Genomic DNA, 23,481 nt, shown 5'->3' on the forward strand with positions numbered 1-23,481 from the left:
ATATTTTTATTCAAATATTCAAATAATATTTGATGAAAAAAATATTAAGAGTACATTATATTATAACACATAAAAACAATAATTCAATAACGTGCTTTAACCACTAGGCGGTGCACACAAGGTACACACATCCATAATAACTTTGTATTATTAGTGTAGGACACGTTTTATTCATGCTTTCACATAATTTTACAGCATATTGCTATACTATTTCAGACTCAGTATTTACATTCTTACATTCAAAGAAAATCAGTAATATCTTTAAAAACTACAGTCCTTTTATATCCGGCTGTGCACCGTTATGGTGTAAATATAACCTATCTGTGAATTAGATCAAATGTAAAAGTCAGCCGAATTAGTGTTGATACTGCAAGGAGACATATTGTGTGAAGAGAAATTGAAGATGTTGTTTAATTGTTGAATATATTTATGATCCACGTCAAGTATTCAGTTTCGGCGGCATTTTCTCAGTTTTCCAAAGGTCTTCTCATCAGGGCTCTATAAATAAAGAACAACGGCAGATCTGTAATATACAATGCAGCCGAACCGTGTATTACAATGCCGTTATGTGATGACTTTCAAAGAGAAAAGCAAGAACACTCGGAATTAAGTATTATTTTATTCTTTTAAAATGTTTTCCGGATTTCATATCATATAAACACCAAATCCCAGCATGCATTGCGGCTAAAACATCCAATAAGCGAGCTTAAAATCATAGCTGAGGATCTTGGGTAATTGCTCGAAATGCCTACGTCTGTTTCCGGTTATTTTTATTTTGAAATTCAGTTCCTGACGGACGCCAAAAAAGCCCGATATTATGGAATTAAACCAATAAATAAAAGCAAGGATAATTGAGTGTTATTGGTGAGTAAATAACTGTGTTATTTTGAAAAGAATAACAAATTAGAAGGAAAAAAAGATTTAAAAAATACAGATTTCAGTATCCTGAGGCTCTGAGCCCCATTTATTTTCCTCACAGACGGCAACAAAAGTCCGAAATTATACGATTTCAAATAAAAGCAATAACTGTGGCTTGATATTGAGTAAGAACATGTTTTTATGAACCACACAGCTTCCGGTCTTCCTCGACCCGACCGGAGAAAAAGACATGCTGCAGGCAGTAGAAATACATTGCTTTTAAAATCGTGCTGTGCAACACGAAAAAAAAAAAAAAGGGGCAAATCGTGTTGGTGAACACGAATCAATAGATTAAAAATCGTGTTGGTGAACACGAAATGCCGTGAGACTGGGTTGGAACTTGTTACTGTTTTATGAAAACTGTTTTGAAATAATCAAATTTTAATAAAATGTATTAACATGTCCATAACATTCCCTTTTTTAAATCTATTTGTTTAATCTACAATGTTTCAATGCTATCAAATATTTAAAGGGTTGGATTGAAATCAGGAAGAGTTTGTCGTATAGGTTCCGGCAACTTAATTGTGTTTTATAATTTACTTGATTTATTCCTGTCTTATGTGGTTCTTAGCAGATTGTTATTTGCATTGGTTACACTCAATATCTTGGCTTTTAATTGTAGGCTCAACTCATCTTTTCATCTGCCAAAAAAAATCACATTAGTGAGTTTACCCAACTCCTAAAATTGCTTGGAAACTGTTGACACATTGTTTTTAAGTTCTGGCAAAGTAACACGTTCTTGAGTAGAGGAAAACTAAAAAGTAAGTTTCACCAACTCAAAAAATGCAAAAGTTGACTAAACTCTTAAAATTGCTTGGAAACTGTTAACACATTTTTTTTTTTTTACCAAAGCAACAGTTTTTTTTTTGCAGTGTGTCATCACAAATATGCCAACCCAGTCTCACGGCATGTCGTGTTATAGTCACAACATTTATTTAATCTATTGATTCACCAACACGATTTTTGCATTTTTTTTGTGTCACCCAGAAACGATTTTAAAAGCAATGTATTTCTATTGGTAGTATGTTTCGTGCCTGCATTAAGTATTTTTGTCCGGTCGGGTCTTGGAAGACCAGAAGCTGTGTGTCTTACCCTAAGCCTAACCCTTTTATTTTAAATTGTATAATGTCGGAGTTGTTTTGCCGTCGGCGAGCAAAAGAAATACTGAAATCTGTATCTTCTAATTTGTTATTATTTGGTGCAGGCACGAAACATACTACCAATAGAAATACATTGCTTTTAAAATCGTTCTGTGTGACATGAAAAAAATGCGAAAATCGTGTTGGTGAACACGAATCAATAGATTTAATTTTCTGACTATACCACGAAATGCCGTGAGACTGGGTTGAATATGCAAAATGGATGGCCTGTAGGTTCCTGTCCGCTCTTTTACCACATCAGAGGTGAACTGAGTGTCGTTGATGGACTATTACTGAAACAACACAGGATTGTCATTCCACGTGCATTGAGACAGGAAGTACGACAAAGAATACATGAAGGTCATATGGGTGTTTAAAAATGCAAGAGATGGGCGAGAGACTATAAAGACATTGAGAGACTGACTGGTACGTGTGACACACAGAAACAGACTAAAGAGCCCATGATGGTGACTGATGTGCCAACAGCACCATGGCATATGGAATGGAATGGATTTGTTTCATCTCAAAGGTAAAGACTATTTAGTGGTCATTGACTATTACTCAAACTTTCCTGAAATGGCCCTACTCATCATTAACGTGTATCATAACACATTCAAAATCCATCTTTGCCAGACATGGCATACCTAACACAGTGAGTGACAACGGACCGTGTTTCAACAGCAGAGAGTGGCAATAATTTGCAGAAATGTACAACTTCTAGCATGTGACCTCAAGTCCTCATTATCCACAGTCAAATGGGAAAGCTGAAAAGGGAGTTCACATTATCAAGCAACTTCTCAAGAAAGCTGATGAGAGTGGCTCAGACCCATACCTCGCTTTACTCAGCTACAGAGCCTCACCTCTGGAGTGTGGACTGTCACCTGCTGAACTTCTGATGAATCGTAAGTTGCGCACCACACTGCCAAGCTATTCAAAGCAAAAGAGACACCCAAAGCTGCAACACCAGCTACAACAACAACAAAAGATGAAGCAGAAAACATGCTATGACAAAACAGCTAAGCAGCTTCATATACACTGTAAACCCCAACAGTACTACTAACTCATAAGTATTATGGGTACTGCAATCAAAACCAAATATCAAGTCAACCGAACATTACATTTATACGTTCTCTTAACGAAAAGTGCTGTTTAATTTTATGTGAATCATAGTTTATGAGTGAATATTCAAATTTGAATGAAAACTTGTGAGTGAACAGTCACGCAGCGTCTGACGTCATTACGTCATGACGTTGCGACGAATCGAGAAAGATCCATCCAACATGGCGGCTCTTGCAAGCGAAGGGATTCCACACATGGTTTAACTTGTAAGTACCAAAATAAGTCGTTAAAACTGCTTTTCTTGTTATAATATTGTAAGGATATACCACCCGAAGATTATATGTGATCGTTAGACTGTTTAAACTGTTGTTTAATTCAGAGTTACGTGCAGAGCGCCGCAGTTACCGGCTGCTTCGCGCTATTTTTTGAATTTCGGACTGCCGGTTAAGTACTGTAAGGACCTCAACGTTAGAGCAGCAGTATGCTAACTTTAGCTAGAAACTCCTATTAGTCAACGGCAGCCCTACTGTTTAAAAGTGTGTTACTTACTGGTGCTTATTAACGCTATTATCTGGTAAATGTGATGTCATTCCTGAATACTCCTGAATTAAGCTAGTAGCTAGCAAGAGCTGTTTTCCACAATTACGTTGATGCTAGCTAGATGTAAGCTAATGCAAACGGCAAGCTTGTATTAAAACTCTGCACATTTATTTTTGCCGTAGGGTGAAGCTGTTGCATCAATATTCAAGGTAAGTTATTGCTAACCCATACTGTGTTCTGTTTTTTCAATTAATTAATTTAGAACTTTTTTCCAGTAGGTTTATTTATTTAATTAGGTATTCACAACATTGAACAGAACTGGCCTTTCTACAGTAATCCGATCATCATGCTTTGTTGAAGTTGCATGGTTGAAATGGTTCAATGGAGTGTAAGGACGTTAACGTCAGAGCAGCAGCATGTTAACTTTAGCTAGTAACTCCTATCAGTCAACGGCAGCCCTACTGTTTATAAGTGTGTTACTGGTGCTTAATGTTATCTGATATTATATGGTAAATGTGATGTTATTCCTGAATTAAGCTAGTAGCTAGCTAGGGCTGTTTTCCACAATTACGTTGAGGCCTACACACAGGCATGTTTGCTAGTGACAGTAAGCTAATGAAAACTGCAAACTTGTATTAAAACTCTGCACATTTCTTTTTGTCGTAGGGTGAAGCTGGTTCAGAGCAGTGAGACTCAAGATTCAAGGTAACTTGAACAGAACTGGCCTATCTACAGATCCCATCATCATGCTTTGTTGAAGTTGAAATGGTTCAATGGCGTGGAAGTGCAAATTATGTGCTGTCTCGTCAGACACCCAGGCTCAGTTATTTAGGCACTATCGTTTGAAGCATAGCCAGTACTCAAGAGTTAGCCCTTTGCCATGTGTCTATGACTCTTGCATTTGTACATTGTACATTGTACATCATTTAATGCATTGAAAATTCATTTATCACGGCTTCACAAAAATGTGTGTAGTACTGGTGCAAGTGAGGGAGCACAAGGAGGATGTGCAATTTTTAGCTGCCCCTTGTGTAACTTTAAACATTCGTTCTCTGAAGCAACAGTGTTCAGTCATTTAAGGGGACACTTAAAGAACCTTGAAACTGTAACATGCCCATTTAAGAACTGTAGCTACAGCACAAATGTCTATTCATCATTTAATGCTCACAAAAGCAGGAACCATGCAGGTAGTTTGGACATTTGTGAAGACATTGTGTCGACACAAAATGATAGTGCCCCAGTCTTGACAGCTACTGACCCTGAGGACGAGAATCCTGCTCAGTGTCAGCATGCAGACACGTTTGATTCTCCTGAGGCTGACGCCAGCCAGTTGAGAGCCCAGTTACACCATAATTTGTCCTCGCTCTTCCTGAAGATGCAAACTATTCTTCATGTTTCCGATATGGCATCCAAAGAGATAATTGATCATCTGACTCAGATATTTTCCTTGTCTCAACCTGTTATAAAAGACACTTTAAAAGAGGTTTTTAAGAGGCATCAGATTTCTCCTACTGAAGCTATCATGAACGATTTGGTGAGTGCTGTTATGGACTCAAATATTTTTGTCAGTGCCACAGCTAAAGGTGAGGAGTTGTCTTCCGCCAAGCGAAGAAAAACATTCATTGAGAAAAATTACCCTGTGGTAAAACCAGTGCAGTATGTGTTGGAGCCCGGCTGCACAGTAGTTTATGTCCCTATACTACAAATGATCCAGAAAATGTTCAAACACACAGACATCCTTGACAGAATCAAGGAAACCAAGATCTCACAAAAGGGGCTTTACATGAGCCATCGAGATGGCTCATATTGCCAAGAGAATGACTTGTTGTCGTCTTCAGAGCTATCCCTGCCATTGCTTTTGTACATTGATGACCTTGAAATTGCAAATCCACTTGGCACTTCAAGGAAAATACACAAACTGTGCTCTGTCTACTGGGTGATGGCTGATTTGCCAGGTAAATACCAATCAGCGCTGCATGTCATTCAACTAGCAGCATTATGTAAGGTATCTGATATTCAGAGGTGTGGCTATAAAAGAGCACTTGGTCCATTGTTACAAGACATTCACACTCTTGAACAAGATGGTGTATACATTGAAGGCCTTGGTCAGTCAGTTCGGGGTACTGTTTTATGCGTCTTGTCTGATAATCTTGCAGCTCATGCATTAGCAGGCTTTGTGCAGTCTTTCAGGGAAGGATATATTTGTCGATTCTGCAACGCTACAAGAGAAAAAATTCAGTCTCATGATGTTGTAGATGGTGAATTTAGTCTAAGGACAAAAGCCAGTCATGACCGAAACGTGCAGGATGTTATGCAAGCCGGGGATGGTAAAAGTCAGTTGGGTGTAAAAGGGGACTGTATCTTGCGCGAGAGTTTGCAGTATTTTCATACAACTACTGGCTTCCCACCGGATGTCCTGCATGATCTTTTTGAGGGCATTGTACCTGTGGAGTTGGCCTTGTGTATTAAGGAGATGATTAGACTCAAATATTTTACCCTTGAGTATTTGAACAGGAAGATTGTGTCATTCCCCTACCAATACACAGACAAGAGTGACAAACCAAAGCCTCTCTCAAAAACCTTTGCTGGAAAAGGGACCATTGGTGGCAATGGCCACGAAAATAGCGCATTGTTGAGACTACTCCCATTGATGATCGGTAACAAGGTTCCTGAGAAAGATGGTGCTTGGACTGTATTGATGGATTTGAAAGACATTGTGGAGCTGGTGCTGTCACCAACGTTTGATGATGAAACTATCCAGTATTTGCAAACTAAGATACAGGATCACAGACAAATTCTTCAGGATGTTTTCCCTGCATTGAGACTACGCCCTAAGCATCATTATGTCGAACACTACCCAGATCTTATACGTTGTTTTGGGCCTCTTGTCCATTTGTGGACTATGAGATTTGAGGGCAAACATCGCTTTTTCAAGCGTGTTGTACATGACACACAAAACTTCAAGAATGTGTTAAAAACACTAGCAACTAGGCATCAGCACATGGTGGCATACTATCTCAGTGCACCATCATTCTTTAAACCACATCAGCAGACATCAAATGTCTCTTCTGTCTTGGTTTCAGAGCTTCCTGAGGTTGCAAAAGAGCACATTGGACAACAAACAGACAGCCACATGATTTACAACACATCCAGGATCATTTTTGATGGCACTAATTATGATGTTGGGATGTTTGTATCTGTAGGGCAGGAGGGGGGTCTGCCTCAGTTTAGCAAAATCGAACAGATCCTCCTTGTTAACCACAATGTCACATTTCTCTGCCGAAAACACAAATCATGCTACATTGAACATTTGAGATCATTTCAACTTTACCCAGGGAATATGACTGTCCACAGCATATCAGAGCTCAATGATAGCTCATCACTTTCTGCATACAATATAGAAGGCAAACTGCTGTTGACACCAAAACGATTCATCCTGCTTCACTGAAAGTACACTTTAAGGAAAACAGTGCAACTGTATTGAAACCCCATTTTAACATGGCAGGTATACAGTTTTTGCCCACATAAACAGAAATCTATAATGTCATATAGAGACTACTTTTGGTAAAAGATGATGAGTACCTACGTTGATATTTTTTGTATGCATTACATCTATGTAAATAAATGTCCCTCTTTTTCTATTTCAATACCTCATTGTGTCTCTCAGATGATGGCAGCATCCCAGAAATTCCTGCTGCGAGTTTATATTGCTACAGATGTTGCCATAAAGGTAACTCTGACTGAGCGGCCAGAGTCAGTTGAAGAGCTAATCAACATACTGCGTGAGAAAGTCAAGCCAAAACTGGACTTCGAGTTTACCCTGCAGTATGAGGATCCTGACTTTGGTGGACAACTTAGCTGTCTCCTTGATATCCAAGAATTACCAGAGAAGGGCACTTTGAAAGTAGTCACATCGGAGAGTGATATTAGCTCATGTGCAAGTTCCGATACAGACATCCTTCCTCATGTGTCAGTAAGAGAGCGTCAGAAGACCTGGCCTGACATTTTCCCTGTACCCACTTTTTCCTATGAAGTAGAACATGTGCTTGGAGAGGGAAACAGTGCCTTTGAGACATATGGAAAGACATTGAAGTTAAACAGAGGCCAAAAGCACAACATCTTGGAGAGTATGGCTGCAGTGATGCACAACTTCAAACCTTACCCAAGTGACAGGGACGTGGGTATGGCAGCGGAGGCTCTTGTAACGGCTCATCCATGTCTTAAAGAGCTTGGAAGTGTTAGTGGATGGTACGGATGGAAGATTTTCCTGAAGTTTAAGATGGGGAATTATCGTACCAAGTTGGCCAGATCTGGATGTGTGGAGGTGGCTGTCAACGCAGGCAAAAAGAGCATCAACAACCCTGACAAAGATCACCCCCACTCGAAAATAAAAAGAGCCAGACGAGCTGAAGTGAATTACCTTCCAAACTTTCCCAGAGGAGAAAACCAGACCAGTCTTGAAGAAATGAGAATCCAGATTTTGCAGGAAGTTGAGAAAAGTGAGAAGAACCTCATCTTAATAGAAAAGCTCATGCAGATGACTTTTGCCCTTCGTCGCCAGGAGATCGTTCAAGAAAATCCCTTGGTCAGGGACTTTTTAGAGAAATGGCCGGCCCTCCGGATGGAATCACAGGTAAAACACAGATGCTCTCAGACCTTTTAATCTTTCTCTTTTCTGCCCCTTGTCACATCTTTCTCATAGTCTGCACACCGTTTCCCAATTGTGCTTGCAGAAACTGCCTACTTTGCACACAATGGAACAGTGTTGTTGTTCAATGTTAATATATTATAAAACGATATTTATTTTTATAATATAAATAATAATACAAATTAAATGAATACTTTGATATGATCATGTTGTAATATATTTTTACGGAAACAACAAAACCGGTTGCATCACTAATAATTTTACAATTGCATATCCATTAATGATCTTTATACATTTGTGTGTTCCTGTAGGTTTCTGCTGAGTTTCAACGAATCACAAACGTCAACCTACGGAACCAGTTCTTTTCTGAACTAGACAGACACACCCTGCGACTGATTGCCTTGTACAGGCAGAAGGCGGCACGCACTGGCAAGGTATCTGAGGCCCTGCGTGAAATCCTAAGGATTTGTGATCTCCAGGTGAGTTTACTAGAAGTTTGGTCCAAATATCAATGCTTATTTACTTTTACACAAAAACCACATTCATTCAAATTCACATCATAAACAGATAATGTAAAATATACTGGATTGTATTTTTCAGAAGAGTGTCACAAATATAACGATAACAGATAGGGAATTTTTTTTTTTTAATTAGACAACAATCAAAAATAAACATGTATATATTAATTAAAAAAAAGCCATTGCTTTTTAATTATGCTAGTTTTTGCTTGTCTTTCCAGGAAGTACAGGATGTCCACATGAAACGCAATGCAGCCCTTCGAGCCCTCCCATTATACCTGCGTGAGGAGGACCCAGAGTTCTTCAAGTCTTGGAGCGTAAGTATTTAGTGCACTCAAAGTACTGCTAGTGAGGTCAGAATGTGTGCTTGTAAGAAACTGTTTAGCTATTTCACCCTTCCAGTTAAAACAAACAGACGGGAGCAATCAAAAATATTTTCAGATATATAAAAGAAATACGTTGGCCCTGAAGTGCAAAACACCACAGCATTTTACAAAACACCACAGCATTTCACAAAACACCACAGCATTTCACAAAACGCCACAGCATTTCAGAAAACGCCACAGCATTTCACAAAACACCACAGCATTTCACAAAACGCCACAGCATTTCACAAAACACCGCAGCATTTCACAAAACACCACAGCATTTCAGAAAACGCCGCAGCATTTCACAAAACGCCACAGCATTTCAGAAAACGCCGCAGCATTTCAGAAAACACAACAGCATTTCACAAAACACCACAGCATTTCACAAAACACCGCAGCATTTCACAAAACACCACAGCATTTCAGAAAACGCCACAGCATTTCACAAATCACCACAGCATTTCAGAAAACGCCGCAGCATTTCAGAAAACACAACAGCATTTCACAAAACACCACAGCATTTCAGAAAACACCGCAGCATTTCACAAAACACCACAGCATTTCAGAAAACGCCACAGCATTTCACAAAACACCACAGCATTTCAGAAAACGCCACAGCATTTCACAAAACACCACAGCATTTCACAAAACGCCACAGCATTTCACAAAACACAACAGCATTTCACAAAACACCACAGCATTTCAGAAAACGCCGCAGCATTTCAGAAAACACTACAGCATTTCACAAAACACCACAGCATTTCAGAAAACACCGCAGCATTTCACAAAACACAACAGCATTTCACAAAACACCACAGCATTTCAGAAAACGCCGCAGCATTTCAGAAAACACTACAGCATTTCACAAAACACAACAGCATTTCAGAAAACACCGCAGCATTTCACAAAACACCGCAGCATTTCACAAAACACAACAGCATTTCACAAAACACCGCAGCATTTCAGAAAACACAACAGCATTTCACAAAACACAACAGCATTTCAGAAAACGCCGCAGCATTTCACAAAACACAACAGCATTTCACAAAACACAACAGCATTTCAGAAAACACCGCAGCATTTCACAAAACACAACAGCATTTCACAAAACACAACAGCATTTCAGAAAACACCGCAGCATTTCACAAAACACAACAGCATTTCACAAAACACAACAGCATTTCACAAAACGCCGCAGCATTTCACAAAACACCGCAGCATTTCACAAAACACAACAGCATTTCACAAAACACAACAGCATTTCAGAAAACGCCGCAGCATTTCACAAAACACAACAGCATTTCACAAAACACAACAGCATTTCAGAAAACACCGCAGCATTTCACAAAACACCACAGCATTTCACAAAACACAACAGCATTTCAGAAAACACCACATCATTTCACATTGGACGGAAAGGGTATTCCTTTAGGGAGAACACTTCTTGTTTGTGATTGGACAGAGCCAGCCAGAGAAGCACTGCTGTGATTGGTTGTTTTTGCTGCCAGTCAAGAAATGACGCGTGATTAGCCCAACACATCAGCCGTTAGCTGTTAGCAAACACTCAGAGCTCACAGCTCCTCATATCTGTTCAGAAACTGGACAAAAGTTAAAGATATGCAAAACACAGACTGTCTATGTCATGGTGAATACAGTCGCTGCTTTATTTATGTCTGTATGACGTTGTTGTGAGCGTGGACGGAGCAGCTACAGGTTAGTTTAGCCTGATGGATCCGATTCCGATAGGATTTACATGGAGATACAGCCCGCCCCCTCTCCAGCGTCTTGTTTGAATGACAGGAGTAAACACAGAATTAATGCTTTATTAACTCATGGTTTTTAAGGGGCTTATATCCATGTAAATACTATGGTAGACTACCCAATATTCGCATCGCTCTAATGGCTCGAGTTTCACCGCGGCTGTCAGCTGTGTTTGCTCCTGTCATTCAAACAAGAGGCGCTGGAGAGGGGACGGGGCGTATCTCCATGTAAATCCTACAACAAAATGAACATATTTGACCGTGATTTAATTGTAATACACGTTTCAAAGTGATGCCGAAATAACTACATACTGATAACAGTTATTAAAAACCATGAATTAACGCTTTGACAAGTCTGCAGACAAGACGGCAGGCGAAAAGCTTTTAAAATGCGTGTTTTCTGAATCGGATTCATCAGGCTAAACTAACCTGTAGCTGCTCCGTCCACACTCACAACAACATCATACAGACATAAATAAAGCAGCGACTGTATTCGCCATGACACAGACAGTCTGTGGTTTGTACATGTTTAACTTTTGTCCAGTTTCTGAATGGATATGAGGAGCTGTGAGATCTGAGTGTGTGCTAACGGCTGATGTGTTGGGACCATACGTTGTGGGACCATGGTTGGGACATATTTCGCTGTCGGGTGTTGACCAATCACGAAGCGTCATTTCTTGACTGGCAGCAAAAACAACCAATCACAGCAGTGCTTCTCTGGCTGGCTCTGTCCAATCACAAACAAGAAGTGTTCTCCCTAAAGGAATACCCTTTCCGTCCAATGTGAAATGCTGTGGTGTTTTCTGAAATGCTGTAGTGTTTAGTGAAATGCTGTGGCGTTTTGTTTTCTGAAATGCTGTGGTGTCTTGCACTTCAGGGCCACCGAAACACATTTTTGAAATACCTTCCTATATACTTACCTGTTGAGGAATATGTGAATGAGATTGTTTAGTTACTTCAAGTCAACCTTACAGTTGGACTCTATGCATTTCCAGGCAGAGGAGGTGGACCGGCCAGACATCACCAACACACCGGTTGCTATTGTCAGCATGGTCACCGAGGGCACTCCACGTGAAGTTGATCTCAGTCCGGCAAGTACTGCTATTCTGGTGGAAGGTGATTTCGTCATCAGCAATATCCCCAGGATGGCGGATTCCTTTGCATTGTTGTTCGGCTTGATGTACGTGTTACATTTGGACTACCCCAAGAAATTCATCAACACTTTCACTTTCATACAGAAAGTGGTCATGGGCCTTGATGATGGTAAACCACTGAAACCCTGCCTACTCAATCTAAAAAATGACCTGTTACTGAGAGAGTAGGCCGTGTTACAGGTTGAAACTTTGCACATGCCAATGTTTGTGTTGCACAGTTAATTATTTGATAGTTTGTTGCTTTAAGCAGTTTAATGTTTATATTTGGTAGAATATGTCTTTCCCCTAAATCTACCTCAGTTGTTCATGCTTGCACAGAAAGTGCTGATGGGCCTTGGGCTGCCTACTCAATCTAAAAAAAATTACCTGTTACTGAGAGAGTAGGCTGTGTTACAGGTTGAAACTTTGCACATGCCAATGTTTGTGTTGCACAGTTAATTTGTTGCTTAAAGCAGTTGAATTATGTTTACATTTGGTAGAATATGTCTAGATCTACCTCAGTTGTTCATGTTTGCACTGAAAGTGCTGATGGTCCTTGATGGTGGTAAACCACTGAAACCCTGTGCCTACAGTTGTTCATCTTTGCACTTTAACTCCAATGGCACGCCATTTGAGAATTTATTTCATATCCTTGATATCAGACAGCAATTACCTACACTAACTGGCTCTTTGATTGCACTTGTTAGATATATGGTCACACTAGTTTGACATTCTGCTTTACTAGTTGAATAACACATTATACTAGTCACTCTTTTTCAGCCACTAGTGGCACTTTTGTCCGACTAGTTACTACATAAGCCTTACTAGTGACGCCAGGAGCAGCATCAAAGTCCCAACTTGTAAGATTTGTTGATGAACTAGTGACCCTCTGACCGTACTAGTGACACTAAAAGTTAACAGCACTGCAAAAACTCAAGTTGGGACTTTAGTGCTGCTCGTGGCGTCACTAGTAAAGCTTATGTGGTAACTAGTCGGACAAAAGTGCCACTCGTTGCTGAAAAAGAGTGACTAGTATAATTGTGTATTCAACTAGTAAAGCAGAGTGCCAAACTAGTGTGACCATATATCTAACAAGTGAAATCAAAGAGCCAACTAGTGTAGGTAGCTGCCGTCTGATATCAAGGATATGGAATACATACTCAAACGGCTTGCAAAACTCCTTGAAATGTTTCTTTTTACAAATAGAAAATATAACTAATTTGTATTTTACTTTTTTTGTGAACAATATGTACCTTTTGAAAAGTACATTTTAATTTTATTTTGAAATGTAACTTACAGTTTGATGGTCTTTTAAAAAAAAAATGTTGCAGTAAGAAATGTCATGTTTTAGAATTCATGTTTTGATTGGATGAACAATTTAAGACTGAATAAATAAAAAAAACTAAAGTCTACAGAAGTTGTTGAAGTTCTTTGAATATTTTGTACTTAAAAAAATAAATAAGAAAATATTGGCCAATGAGTTATCTAGAAATATATTTGTTGATTTCAATATTCATGCATTTAAGTACTTTTGCATCAAACTAATTCATTATGGGGAAATTAAAAATGTTAAATGTGTTAAACAATGTTTATAAGTACAGTATACTTAAATAATACACAAATAATAATTAAAGTTTTAAGTTTAAGTAACTTATCATTTTTGATCAATCATTTACTCTATAGTCTTAAGTTAGTTTACTTAAAACTTTAGTGGTAATCAGTTTCCACAAAAGTTTTGAGTACTCCGAACTAATCGGGTTTTACAGTGTACTATCAAGTAATGACACAGGGTTGAGGGTCCTGATGGATGGAGAACAAAAGCCACTGTTCTTCAGGGAGCATTTCAAAACCACCGTGCGGGGTTAGATTAACATTAACATGCTTATTGTAGTTCTGAGTGCAATGCCTTGCGGCCTGTAGCATCATCCTCTTGATGGAGCATACGTGTGGGCTGGACCAGGAAAGGAGTGAGCAAGGTCCAGTTGTCGATTCTTGTTCTGTTTCTCTGTGACTACAGTATCTAGTTGTGCACGCTACTAAAGAGACGCGCTACCATGGAAACCAAACAATGGTGTAGCTGTAATAAAGTCAGACTGGAAACAGTCGTGTGTAAATCTGATTTTGTCAGAAATCGGGAGAAATGCGGGAGAAATAGTACCCCGGGAGGAAACCGGGAGAGGGCTATGAAATCGGGAGCCTCCCGCGAAAATCGGGAGGGTTGGCAAGTATGACCGCGATCCTTCACTGTGAGGACAGAGGAAGGACACATCTTCAGACGCAATCATCGCATTCTTATGAAAACACAAGAGGCTGATCAACAGCTCAGTAAATCCATCATTGAGCCTGAGTCCACACTAGGGGTGCAACAACTAATCGACTTAATCGATTAAAATCGATTACCAAATTAGTTGCCAACTAATTCAGTCGTCGATTCGTTGGTGACGTCATCACGTGCGTTTTACGCGCCGTTAAGCTACAACGTTATTGGTACTGGAGACATTTAAAAAATATATGTCATGTATTATTGATAAAAAAAACATTATATCGCAGTCTTAGTGTGGCCAGCTTGTTTATAATATGTAAAAAGACAAACAAATGCGTCTATGATGTATTTTCGATCAGACGAGATCTCTCTCCCTGGTCTGTGTGGGAGGGGGGGCGGGGCAGTTTACACACACGCGGCTGCTACATGCAGCAACACACTGCGGAGATGGCGGAGAGAACGCGCTCCGAGGTGTGGTTAAACTTTACCCATCCCGATGCTCGTTGCCAAAAATGCAATAAGAGTTTAGCATGTAAGGGCGGTAACATGATCAATTTGTCTAAACATTTAGCAAAAGTGCTCCACATCCACATACATTATACAAACATGGGTTAATGATTAGAGGAAACTGAGTTAGTTAGTTTGTTAAAGTTTCAGCTATTCTGTTTACAATTCTGTTATCACATTATTTATTATTTGCAAAAACACTGTTGTTTCTTTTGATGTGAAATATTATTTATTTAATTTAAATAAAAAGCAATGTTCATTTTGTAAACAATTTGTTTAGTTAATTTAATAATATGTATTTTTTAATCAAGTATTCATCTTTATTGTCTTCATTGTTAGTTTCCACATGCCTAAAACAACCTCAAGCTAAATCTAAAAGTTGATGGCTAAATAAGAGCGCTTGAGAAATTGTGCAAGGCGTAATAGGCCGAATAGTCGATTCATCGTTTCATTAATCGATAGATTAATCGACTATCAAATTAGTCATTTGTTGCAGCCCTAGTCCACACCTTCACCACAGACAGACTGTGATACTAGCACACACACTCCAAGTGAACATGTGGTCAGAAGATCTACAAGGGAAATCAGAAAACCTGAAAAGGCTTGACTGTTAGCACACACGTGAAGTTTGAGCACTTTTTGACCATTTTCACAGGAGTTATAGCAAGTGATTACAATAGGGTCTTCGCCGACCTCTGGTCTCAGACCCTAATAATCATATCTATATCAATAATGAATTGTGCCCACGACGTCACACAATTAGTGCGAGCGTGTGTTCCCCATGTAGTGATGTGTGTTTCTGTGCTTTCGTCCGTCGTTTTCCAAATGTGTTTGTGTGTTTCGGTGGGTTGTTACAATAGGGTCTCGCCGACCTCTGGTCTCAGACCCTAATAATAATGCTATTGATATCAATAATGTAGCGACTACCTACTATCATGATTTCGGACCCTTTTTCTGTGCTTTTGCCCGTCTTGTCCCCTGTTTGTGTGTGCTTTGCATGGTTGTCGCTTGCCGACCTCTGGTCTCAGACCCTAAATAGTCCAAGGCAGTTAATACGTTTGATTCAAACCGTGAAAATATAATTTTGAATAACATTCAGATAATCAAATGTTGTGTTCTTGGTGCGTGATAATATCAACAATCATCTGCAGTAGGTGCATTTTCTTATCAGTAATCATATGCCCACTTCCTTGATGCTGAATAAGACACAACTGTAAACATCACAAATATTCAACATTTTAGTTTTTCCTTCTGTAATTGTCTTGTCAGCGTGTCTACATGCAAGAATGTGTCATACAGTTCACACACACACACACACACACACACACACACACACACACACACACACACACACACACACACACACACACACACACACACACACACACACACACACACACACACACACACACACACACACACACACACACACACACATATTTGACTGGTTGGGGCAGTAAAACTGTCTGGGAAGTGTGTGTGTGAGTAAAAGAGAAGGGATTAGTATTAGTGGAGAGGATTATCCAGTCGAAGGAGTGCCCCCCCCCCCCTCCCCCTCCATCCATCCATCCGCAGCATTGAAGGGGTCTTAGAGTGCCAGGCGATAAAGAGGAAACCCAGCCATGGGAAGCTCACTTAGACACACTCTTTGAACATCCTCCTAATCTGAACCACCTCCATACTCCTCTCCTCCCGCACCTCCTCACTCTGCAGCCCTCCCTCCCCCTCCTCATGTCATTACATTTCTATTTTTCTGGTCCAGCCTCTCTGTATTCTTTTCCTCCTTCTTTAGAATCTCTTGTTTGATTCATCTGTACCTCATCTTAAGTTAAATTTGACATTTTAATACATTTCAGAGGTTGTTAATTTTTGCTAACAGATCGTTGCTAAGAAGAACATACCGTTGCTAAGGAGGATCAAGGGACAATGTGCAGTCATATGAATCCGCAGAAAGAAGTCCGGTCAGTTTCAGCAAGTGGTACGTGGAATGGACAATTTTTTCTTAGCCTTAGCAATAAGATCATTTTAAAGTAAATAAAATCGTCTTGAATCAATATTGTGAGTCAAATCCTTTGATCCATCGCTTCAGACTCCATGATCTCCCTTTTCTATTTTCATTAATGACGCCTCGTTGCACATTATCCCTTACATATACTATTTATTATATGTTAACTCTACAGCGTGGGATTAATTAAAGATGGTGCACTCCTCACAGCAGCTTCTCTTCAGCCTGTTCGCCTCACAATGCTTGCCTGTCAAAATAGATTATGTAAGGGGTTGGCTCGCGTCCCTCCATGGTTAACAGGTTCAGACACCTTTTTATCCCCCTCTGGCTTAACTTCTGACACCAACGCGTCAGTTATTTCACCTCCCGTGACACAGGATCAGATACATGAAGCCTTTTTCAAAACCAAACTGGAGTTCGGAAAATAATCCAGTTTTCAGGGAGTTGGTTTGGAGAACATTTAGAGGCTTTTCAGTGGGTTGCAGAATCTGAAGTAAGTTAATTAAAATCTCATGCCAGCAAAGGCCAGAGGTCTGACCTCTACAGCAAGTGTATCCATGTGTGCTGTTAAACAGTGTTTGAGTTAATATCAAGCCAAGTTGTTTTAGGCCTACATAACAAAAAATAGTAAAATGAGCAAACACAATAGTAATACAGAGCTACAGTATCATACATTGGTTGGGTTCAGGCAATGCAATTCCAACTATTAAGCTCCTAAAAAATGCATCTTGGCACATGCAAATGCCTGGCGGAGCCCTCCTGCTCTAAGTTGACCTGTAGACACACTACTACACTACACACTGTGAAGTCCACTGAGACAAATGTAACATTTGTGATATTGGGCTATATAAATAAACATTGATTGATTGATTGATTGATTGATTGATTGATAGACCTTTGTTAGAAATGAGAATTAATTCTCTACAAACCGAGGGAATGACTAGAATGAAAACAATTCTAGGGATGCACATGCTTTAAAACTCCACTAAGGTTATCAACCAATGATCATCCTCTTTTATCACTATCATTATAAGGCTTCAGACAGGGCAAACTGCACCTACTGCACGTTTCCGCAAGCATAACAAATGGTTGATGTTGTGAATATAAACAACACACCTTTGGTAGTTGTAGGCAAGTAAACTATATGGTTAATACATAATTGTTTTAGTTAAATAAGTATGTCTTCCCCATCCTGAATACGACCTAGGTCTTCCGCTTTCTTTCAACTTTTATCGTCCCACTCCTTTAATCTACTAAAGGCAAAAAGGCTTACAGTGTTACAATAGCAAAGGTACAGTGCAGATAAAGGCAAAAAGTTAAATGTAAAAATAAAAATAAATAAATACAAAATAAAGAATAGACTAACATAATTAACAAAGAGAAAAACATACAATAAAAAAACAAATAAATAAAACAAGATTACATAATACAAAATAAAAAAACATATTCATGGTAATTAATTAGCAACATTGTAAAAAAGTGATCAAGTATTGTAAAGTTTGTTATGTAATTTAAGTTGCATACTTAAGTTAAGTCCATTACATAAGTAAGTTAAGTATGTTACATTATTTAAAATAAGTCAACGTGATATTTGGTCTCCTGGGTGTAAGTGATTTAGGTTAGGTTTGGTTTTACCCATCCCTCCACCCCCACCTCCACCTCCACTTAATGCAGACTTCGATGATCTTCTCTGTCACCTGAGTAATTTATTTGCTGCCATCATCCTTACTACGGCCACTAGAGGTCGTAACCTCAGAACTTTGAACCGGCTCCAGTTTGCTAATAGATCTACCGAGGGCCATACAACCTCACATATGTTCGCAACGGCATCAGATAAGGGCCATATAACATTACCATTCAAAGTGGGTAGTTGGAGGGTGATGTTTCCATTATTAGATCGCAGACAAGATGGTTAAGCTTTCTAAACTTAGAATAAGTGTACTCTTACTTGTACCTTTTGCCCCCATGTAATGCTGCCAAATCTCTTATCTGGCAAAATGACAGAGGGGATCACCTCACTCAAGATCTGTGAACAAGAAAATACAATCACATACATTATAATAGAAACAACAAAAGAAGAAATGCACATTTATAATGTGCAATATTTTGCACATTATAAATTATAATTTTTTTTTAATATTTTGTGTTTAACAGAGCTGTAATTTCAACATGTCCAAGCATCCTGTATCATAGCCATGCTAATAATGTTTATAATAAACCAAACCGTTTGTAAATCAGTCAAGATTTCAGCGATTTAAGAGTATTTTTGTGCAGATCACTCACCTTACAACAGATACCATAGGGCGTACCAGAGTAGCTGTTGACTGTAGCAAGATGACGGCCGGTGAGCTACGCTGGAAAATCTCCCATGAGCCATCTAGTGTTTATATTAGAGCTGTCAAAGTTAACGTTAATTTTGGCGTTTAATTTTAAACATTTAATGCATTAACATTTTTTAACGCAATTAACGTGGTTTTGTTTACTTCCGGTGGCGGCTGACTACTTCCGGTGGCGGCTGACTCATAACCTTTGGTCACTTGCGCGGGCAAACATCTATCCTAACTAAAGGAGAGTCTATGGCGGAAAGATGGATAAGGGCGGACTTTTAGGGGGAAAGTTTCATTTTAAAGAGTTGCCCGACGGCTCGTTGGACAAAACCAAGGCAATTTGCACAGTTTGCAAAGCCGGATTTAATTACCACAGAAGTAGCACGTCTTTAGCGTATCACCTCAAAGCAAAACACCCTGTTGAAATTACCTCCACGGGACCTCGCCAGTCTACACTACAGGAGTGTGGCACTCGTGGGTGAATAACGAAACCTGTAAGTGAAAAGTTAACCAATTCCTTGGTTACTTGGATAGTTAAAAACTGCCGCCCAGTTAGCACAGTAGAGGATGATGGACTGAGATAAGTAATTTGTGTTGCATCGGGAGATACCTCTTATAATGTACCCTTGAGAGGAACCATTATGTCAAGAATACACATGTTGTATGAGGATGAGAGGGCACAGCGGATGAACATGCTTGGGCAAGCAAAGCACATCGCTGTCACAGGTGACCACTGGACGTCTGTCAACAACGATAATTATTTGGGCGTCACAGCGCATTTCATTGATCAAGACTGGACTCTGCAGTCGTTTGCACTTACTGTGAGTAAAACCGTGGAGCGACATTATGCCGAGGCATGTGCTAACCATTTTCTGGATGTTGCAAAGGAATGGGAAATCAAGGAAAAGTTGACCACACTCGGCATCTGACAGCGCTCGTAACATGGTAGCTGCCGCGAGGCTACTTCCATTTGAACACCTGCCTTGCATGGCCCACAGTCTGCAAAGAACGGTCACAGTCTCACTTAAAGACAGTGGATTTGAAAGTGTTCTGGCCAAATGTCGCAAGATTGTCGGGCACTTTAAACATAGTCCATCTAACGCTCAGGAATTAAACGAAGAGCAAGTTGCACACGGACTTAAGCAAGAATCACTTGCTCAGGACGTTGCAACAAGATGGAATTCTACGCTGGAGATGGTAAAGAGGATGCAGAGAAACAAATCTCCACTGACCACTACCCTGGCGCAGCAAAAGAGCAAGGTTGCCATGGTGACTGACCCGGAGCTTGCCAAACTGCAAAAGCTGGAGGAACTACTTGAACCTTGCAGGTAAGTTATGTATTTCTTGTTTCTCCTCCCTCTCTTTCTCCCTATCTCCTGTGTACAGTATATGTGTACCGTTTTCTCTCCCTCCCTCTCTCTCCATCTCGTGTGTGTGTATGTTATTTCCTCTCTCTCCCTCTCTCTTTCACCTGTGTGTGTGTGTATGCTTCTTTCTCTCTCTCTCTCTCTCTCTCTCTCTCTCTCTCTCTCTCTCTCTTTCACCTGTGTGTGTGTATGCTTCTCTCTCTCTCTCTTTCACCTGTGTGTGTATGCTTCTCTCACTCACTCACTCACTCACTCACGTGTGTGTGTGTGTGTGTGTGTGTGTGTGTGTGTGTGTGTGTGTGTGTGTGTGTGTGTGTGTGTGTGTGTGTGTGTGTGTGTGTGCGCGTGCGTGCGTGCACTGGTTCTTTGTGTTGTTAAAAAAGATTTACTGAAATGTTTAACACCTTGTGCTTTCCATTGCAGATATGTGACTGAACTGCTGGGGGGAGAGCAGTATGTCTCCTGTTCAGTGGTCTTGCCAGCATGGTGTAGTCCTAAACGATAGCTGGGGATTCTGGGTAGTGTAGTGTCTTCTGCCATCCTTTACTCCGAAAAAAGATTTGTTTCTCCAAATCGAAGGGGAAAAATACAAAAGCATTGCACACAATTTAAACCAATCAATGTTGTGTAATTAACAAGGACAATTTTGTGTTTTTTAGTCGATGAGTAGTGCAGATATCACTGTAAAATAAATCGACAGTAAGGGGAATACTTACTTCCGGGTGTACAATTCTCCGTTATCCAATGAGAATGGACGCTCACATTGCCTTTAAGGGCAGCCGACACAAACGAATGCCGTGCTTCCATGAGCGTCAAATCCCGCCGCAGATGGGAATACATTGCAATCAGTTGAAAGCTATTTGCGTTCCTTTATGACGCTGAAGGAGCCTAGGAGCATCACAACTGCACGCCACGGGACCCTGACCAAATGTCGCTCCTGGACGATTATGGAGTGAGAGTGTGTTGCTGTAGTAGTTGTTACATTTACTCATTTGTCATATATAATAACCTAATAAAAGTAAATGTAACAACTACTACAGTGCAACAAAACAGGAAGATTAAATGTGGTCTCTTAAATATAAGATCTCTAGCATCTAAAGCAATATTGGTAAATGATTTAATATCAGATTATAATATTGATATATGCTGTCTCACTGAAACTTGGTTGAGACATGAAGAATATGTCAGCATAAATGAAGCCACTCCACCCAGCCATATCAATACTCATATTGCCCGAGGCACGGGCCGAGGAGGTGGAGTTGCAGCAATCTTTGACTCAAGTTTACTTATCAATACTAAACCAAAATTAAATTATACCTCCTTTGAAAGCCTCGTTTTTAGTCTTACGCATTCGGCCTGGAAAACTTTGCAGCCAATCTTATTTGTTACAGTGTACTGTGCACCAGGTCCTTATTCAGAATTCTTATCAGAATTCTCTGAGTTTTTAGCAACTTTGGTTCTTAAAACAGACAAAGTAATTATCGTAGGTGACTTTAATATAAATGTTGACGACGATTAAAATAGCCTTACTGTTGCATTTAACTCTATATTAGATTCTGTTGGTTTCTGTCAGAGTGTAAATAAACCAACCCACTGTTCACACTCTCGACCTTGTTCTGACTTATGGTATTGAAATTAGTCGAACCGCATAATCCTGCTTTTTCCGACCATTTTTTGGTAACTTTTGAAGTACTGTTACGAGACTACAAAGCATTAGTCAAAAGCTCCTGCAGCAGAAACCTATCTGTTAGTGCTATAGCCACATTAAAGGAAGAGATTCCACCAATACTTAACTCGATAGCATGTCTGCATGTAAGGGAGGAAACTTATACAAAATGTACACCACCCCAAATTGATCATGTTGTTGATAGTGCTACAGATGTCCTGCGAATAAAATTAGACTCTGTTGCTCCTTTGAAAAAGAAGAAAATAAAACAACATAGATTAGATCCATGGCATAATGCCGAAACCCGCAAAAATAAAGCAAAAGTCGAGACAACTTGAAAGGATATGGCGTTCCACTAAACTTGAAGAATCTCGTTTAATTTGGCATATTACTCTCAATGAATATAAGAAAGCACTGCGTAAAGCGAGAGCAGCCTACTACTCTTCATTAATAGATGAGAATAAGAATAATGCAAGATTTCTTTTCAGCACTGTAGCCAGGCTGACAGAGAGCCACAACTCGATTGAGCCTTCTATTCCCATAGCACTCAGTAGTAATGACTTTATGTGCTTTTTTTAATGATAAACTTGTTACTCTTAGAAACAAAATTAATGACCTCTTGCCTTTGACCAGTATAGTGTTATCAACAGCTCCCGGAAACATAAGTTCTAATATTACACTAGATAGTAACCTAGAATGCTTTTCAGCCATAAACCTTGAATTCAATGATTATTTCTTCTAAACTATCAACGTGTATCTTAGACCCAATTCCAACTAAGCTGTTAAAGGAAGATTTTCCATTAATTAGCACTTCTTTATTAAATATTATGAATATGTCTTTATTATCAGGCTATGTTCCACAATCATTTAAAGTAGCAGTGATAAAACCTCTTCTTAAAAAGCACAACCTCGATCCAGAGGTTTTAGCCAATTATAGACCTATTTCTAATCTTCCGTTCCTCTCAAATATTCTTGAGAAAGCAGTCGCAAAACAGTTGTGTGATTACTTAAAAAACAATGATTTATTTGAAGATTTTCAGTCTGGCTTTAGAACACATCATAGCACAGAGACAGCTCTGGTTAAAGTCACAAATTACCTTCTAATAGCCTCAGACAAAGGACTTGTCTCTATTCTTGTTTTGCTCAATCTCAGTGCTGCATTTGATACTATCGACCAAGATATCCTATTCAATCAATCAATCAATGTTTATTTATATAGCCCAATATCACAAATGTTACATTTGTCTCAGTGGTCTTCACAGT

The 23,481-nt window shown here is 39.5% G+C and overlaps 1 protein-coding gene across 2 annotated transcripts; it reads left to right on the forward strand.

Annotated features, from left to right (window-relative positions):
• The first annotated feature begins 3,224 nt into the window (after window positions 1–3,224).
• LOC117442728 (uncharacterized) lies at window positions 3,225–13,428 on the forward strand. Of its 2 annotated transcripts, XM_034078675.2 has the most exons (7): window positions 3,225–3,382; window positions 3,839–3,865; window positions 4,323–4,361; window positions 7,324–8,289; window positions 8,616–8,783; window positions 9,044–9,139; window positions 11,946–13,428. In XM_034078675.2, exons 4-7 carry the CDS (start codon window positions 7,324–7,326, stop codon window positions 12,270–12,272), a joined length of 1,557 nt encoding a protein of 518 aa, XP_033934566.1. In that variant the 5' UTR covers window positions 3,225–3,382; window positions 3,839–3,865; window positions 4,323–4,361; the 3' UTR covers window positions 12,273–13,428. The 2 variants fall into 2 exon arrangements, with proteins under 2 accessions (XP_033934566.1, XP_033934565.1); XM_034078674.2 differs by lacking the exons at window positions 3,225–3,382; window positions 3,839–3,865; window positions 4,323–4,361 and having other exon boundaries at window positions 4,578–8,289.
• Window positions 13,429–23,481: the final 10,053 nt, after the last annotated feature.

Source organism: Pseudochaenichthys georgianus, unplaced genomic scaffold (assembly GCF_902827115.2).
Source record: "Pseudochaenichthys georgianus unplaced genomic scaffold, fPseGeo1.2 scaffold_460_arrow_ctg1, whole genome shotgun sequence".
Taxonomy (NCBI): domain Eukaryota; kingdom Metazoa; phylum Chordata; class Actinopteri; order Perciformes; family Channichthyidae; genus Pseudochaenichthys; species Pseudochaenichthys georgianus.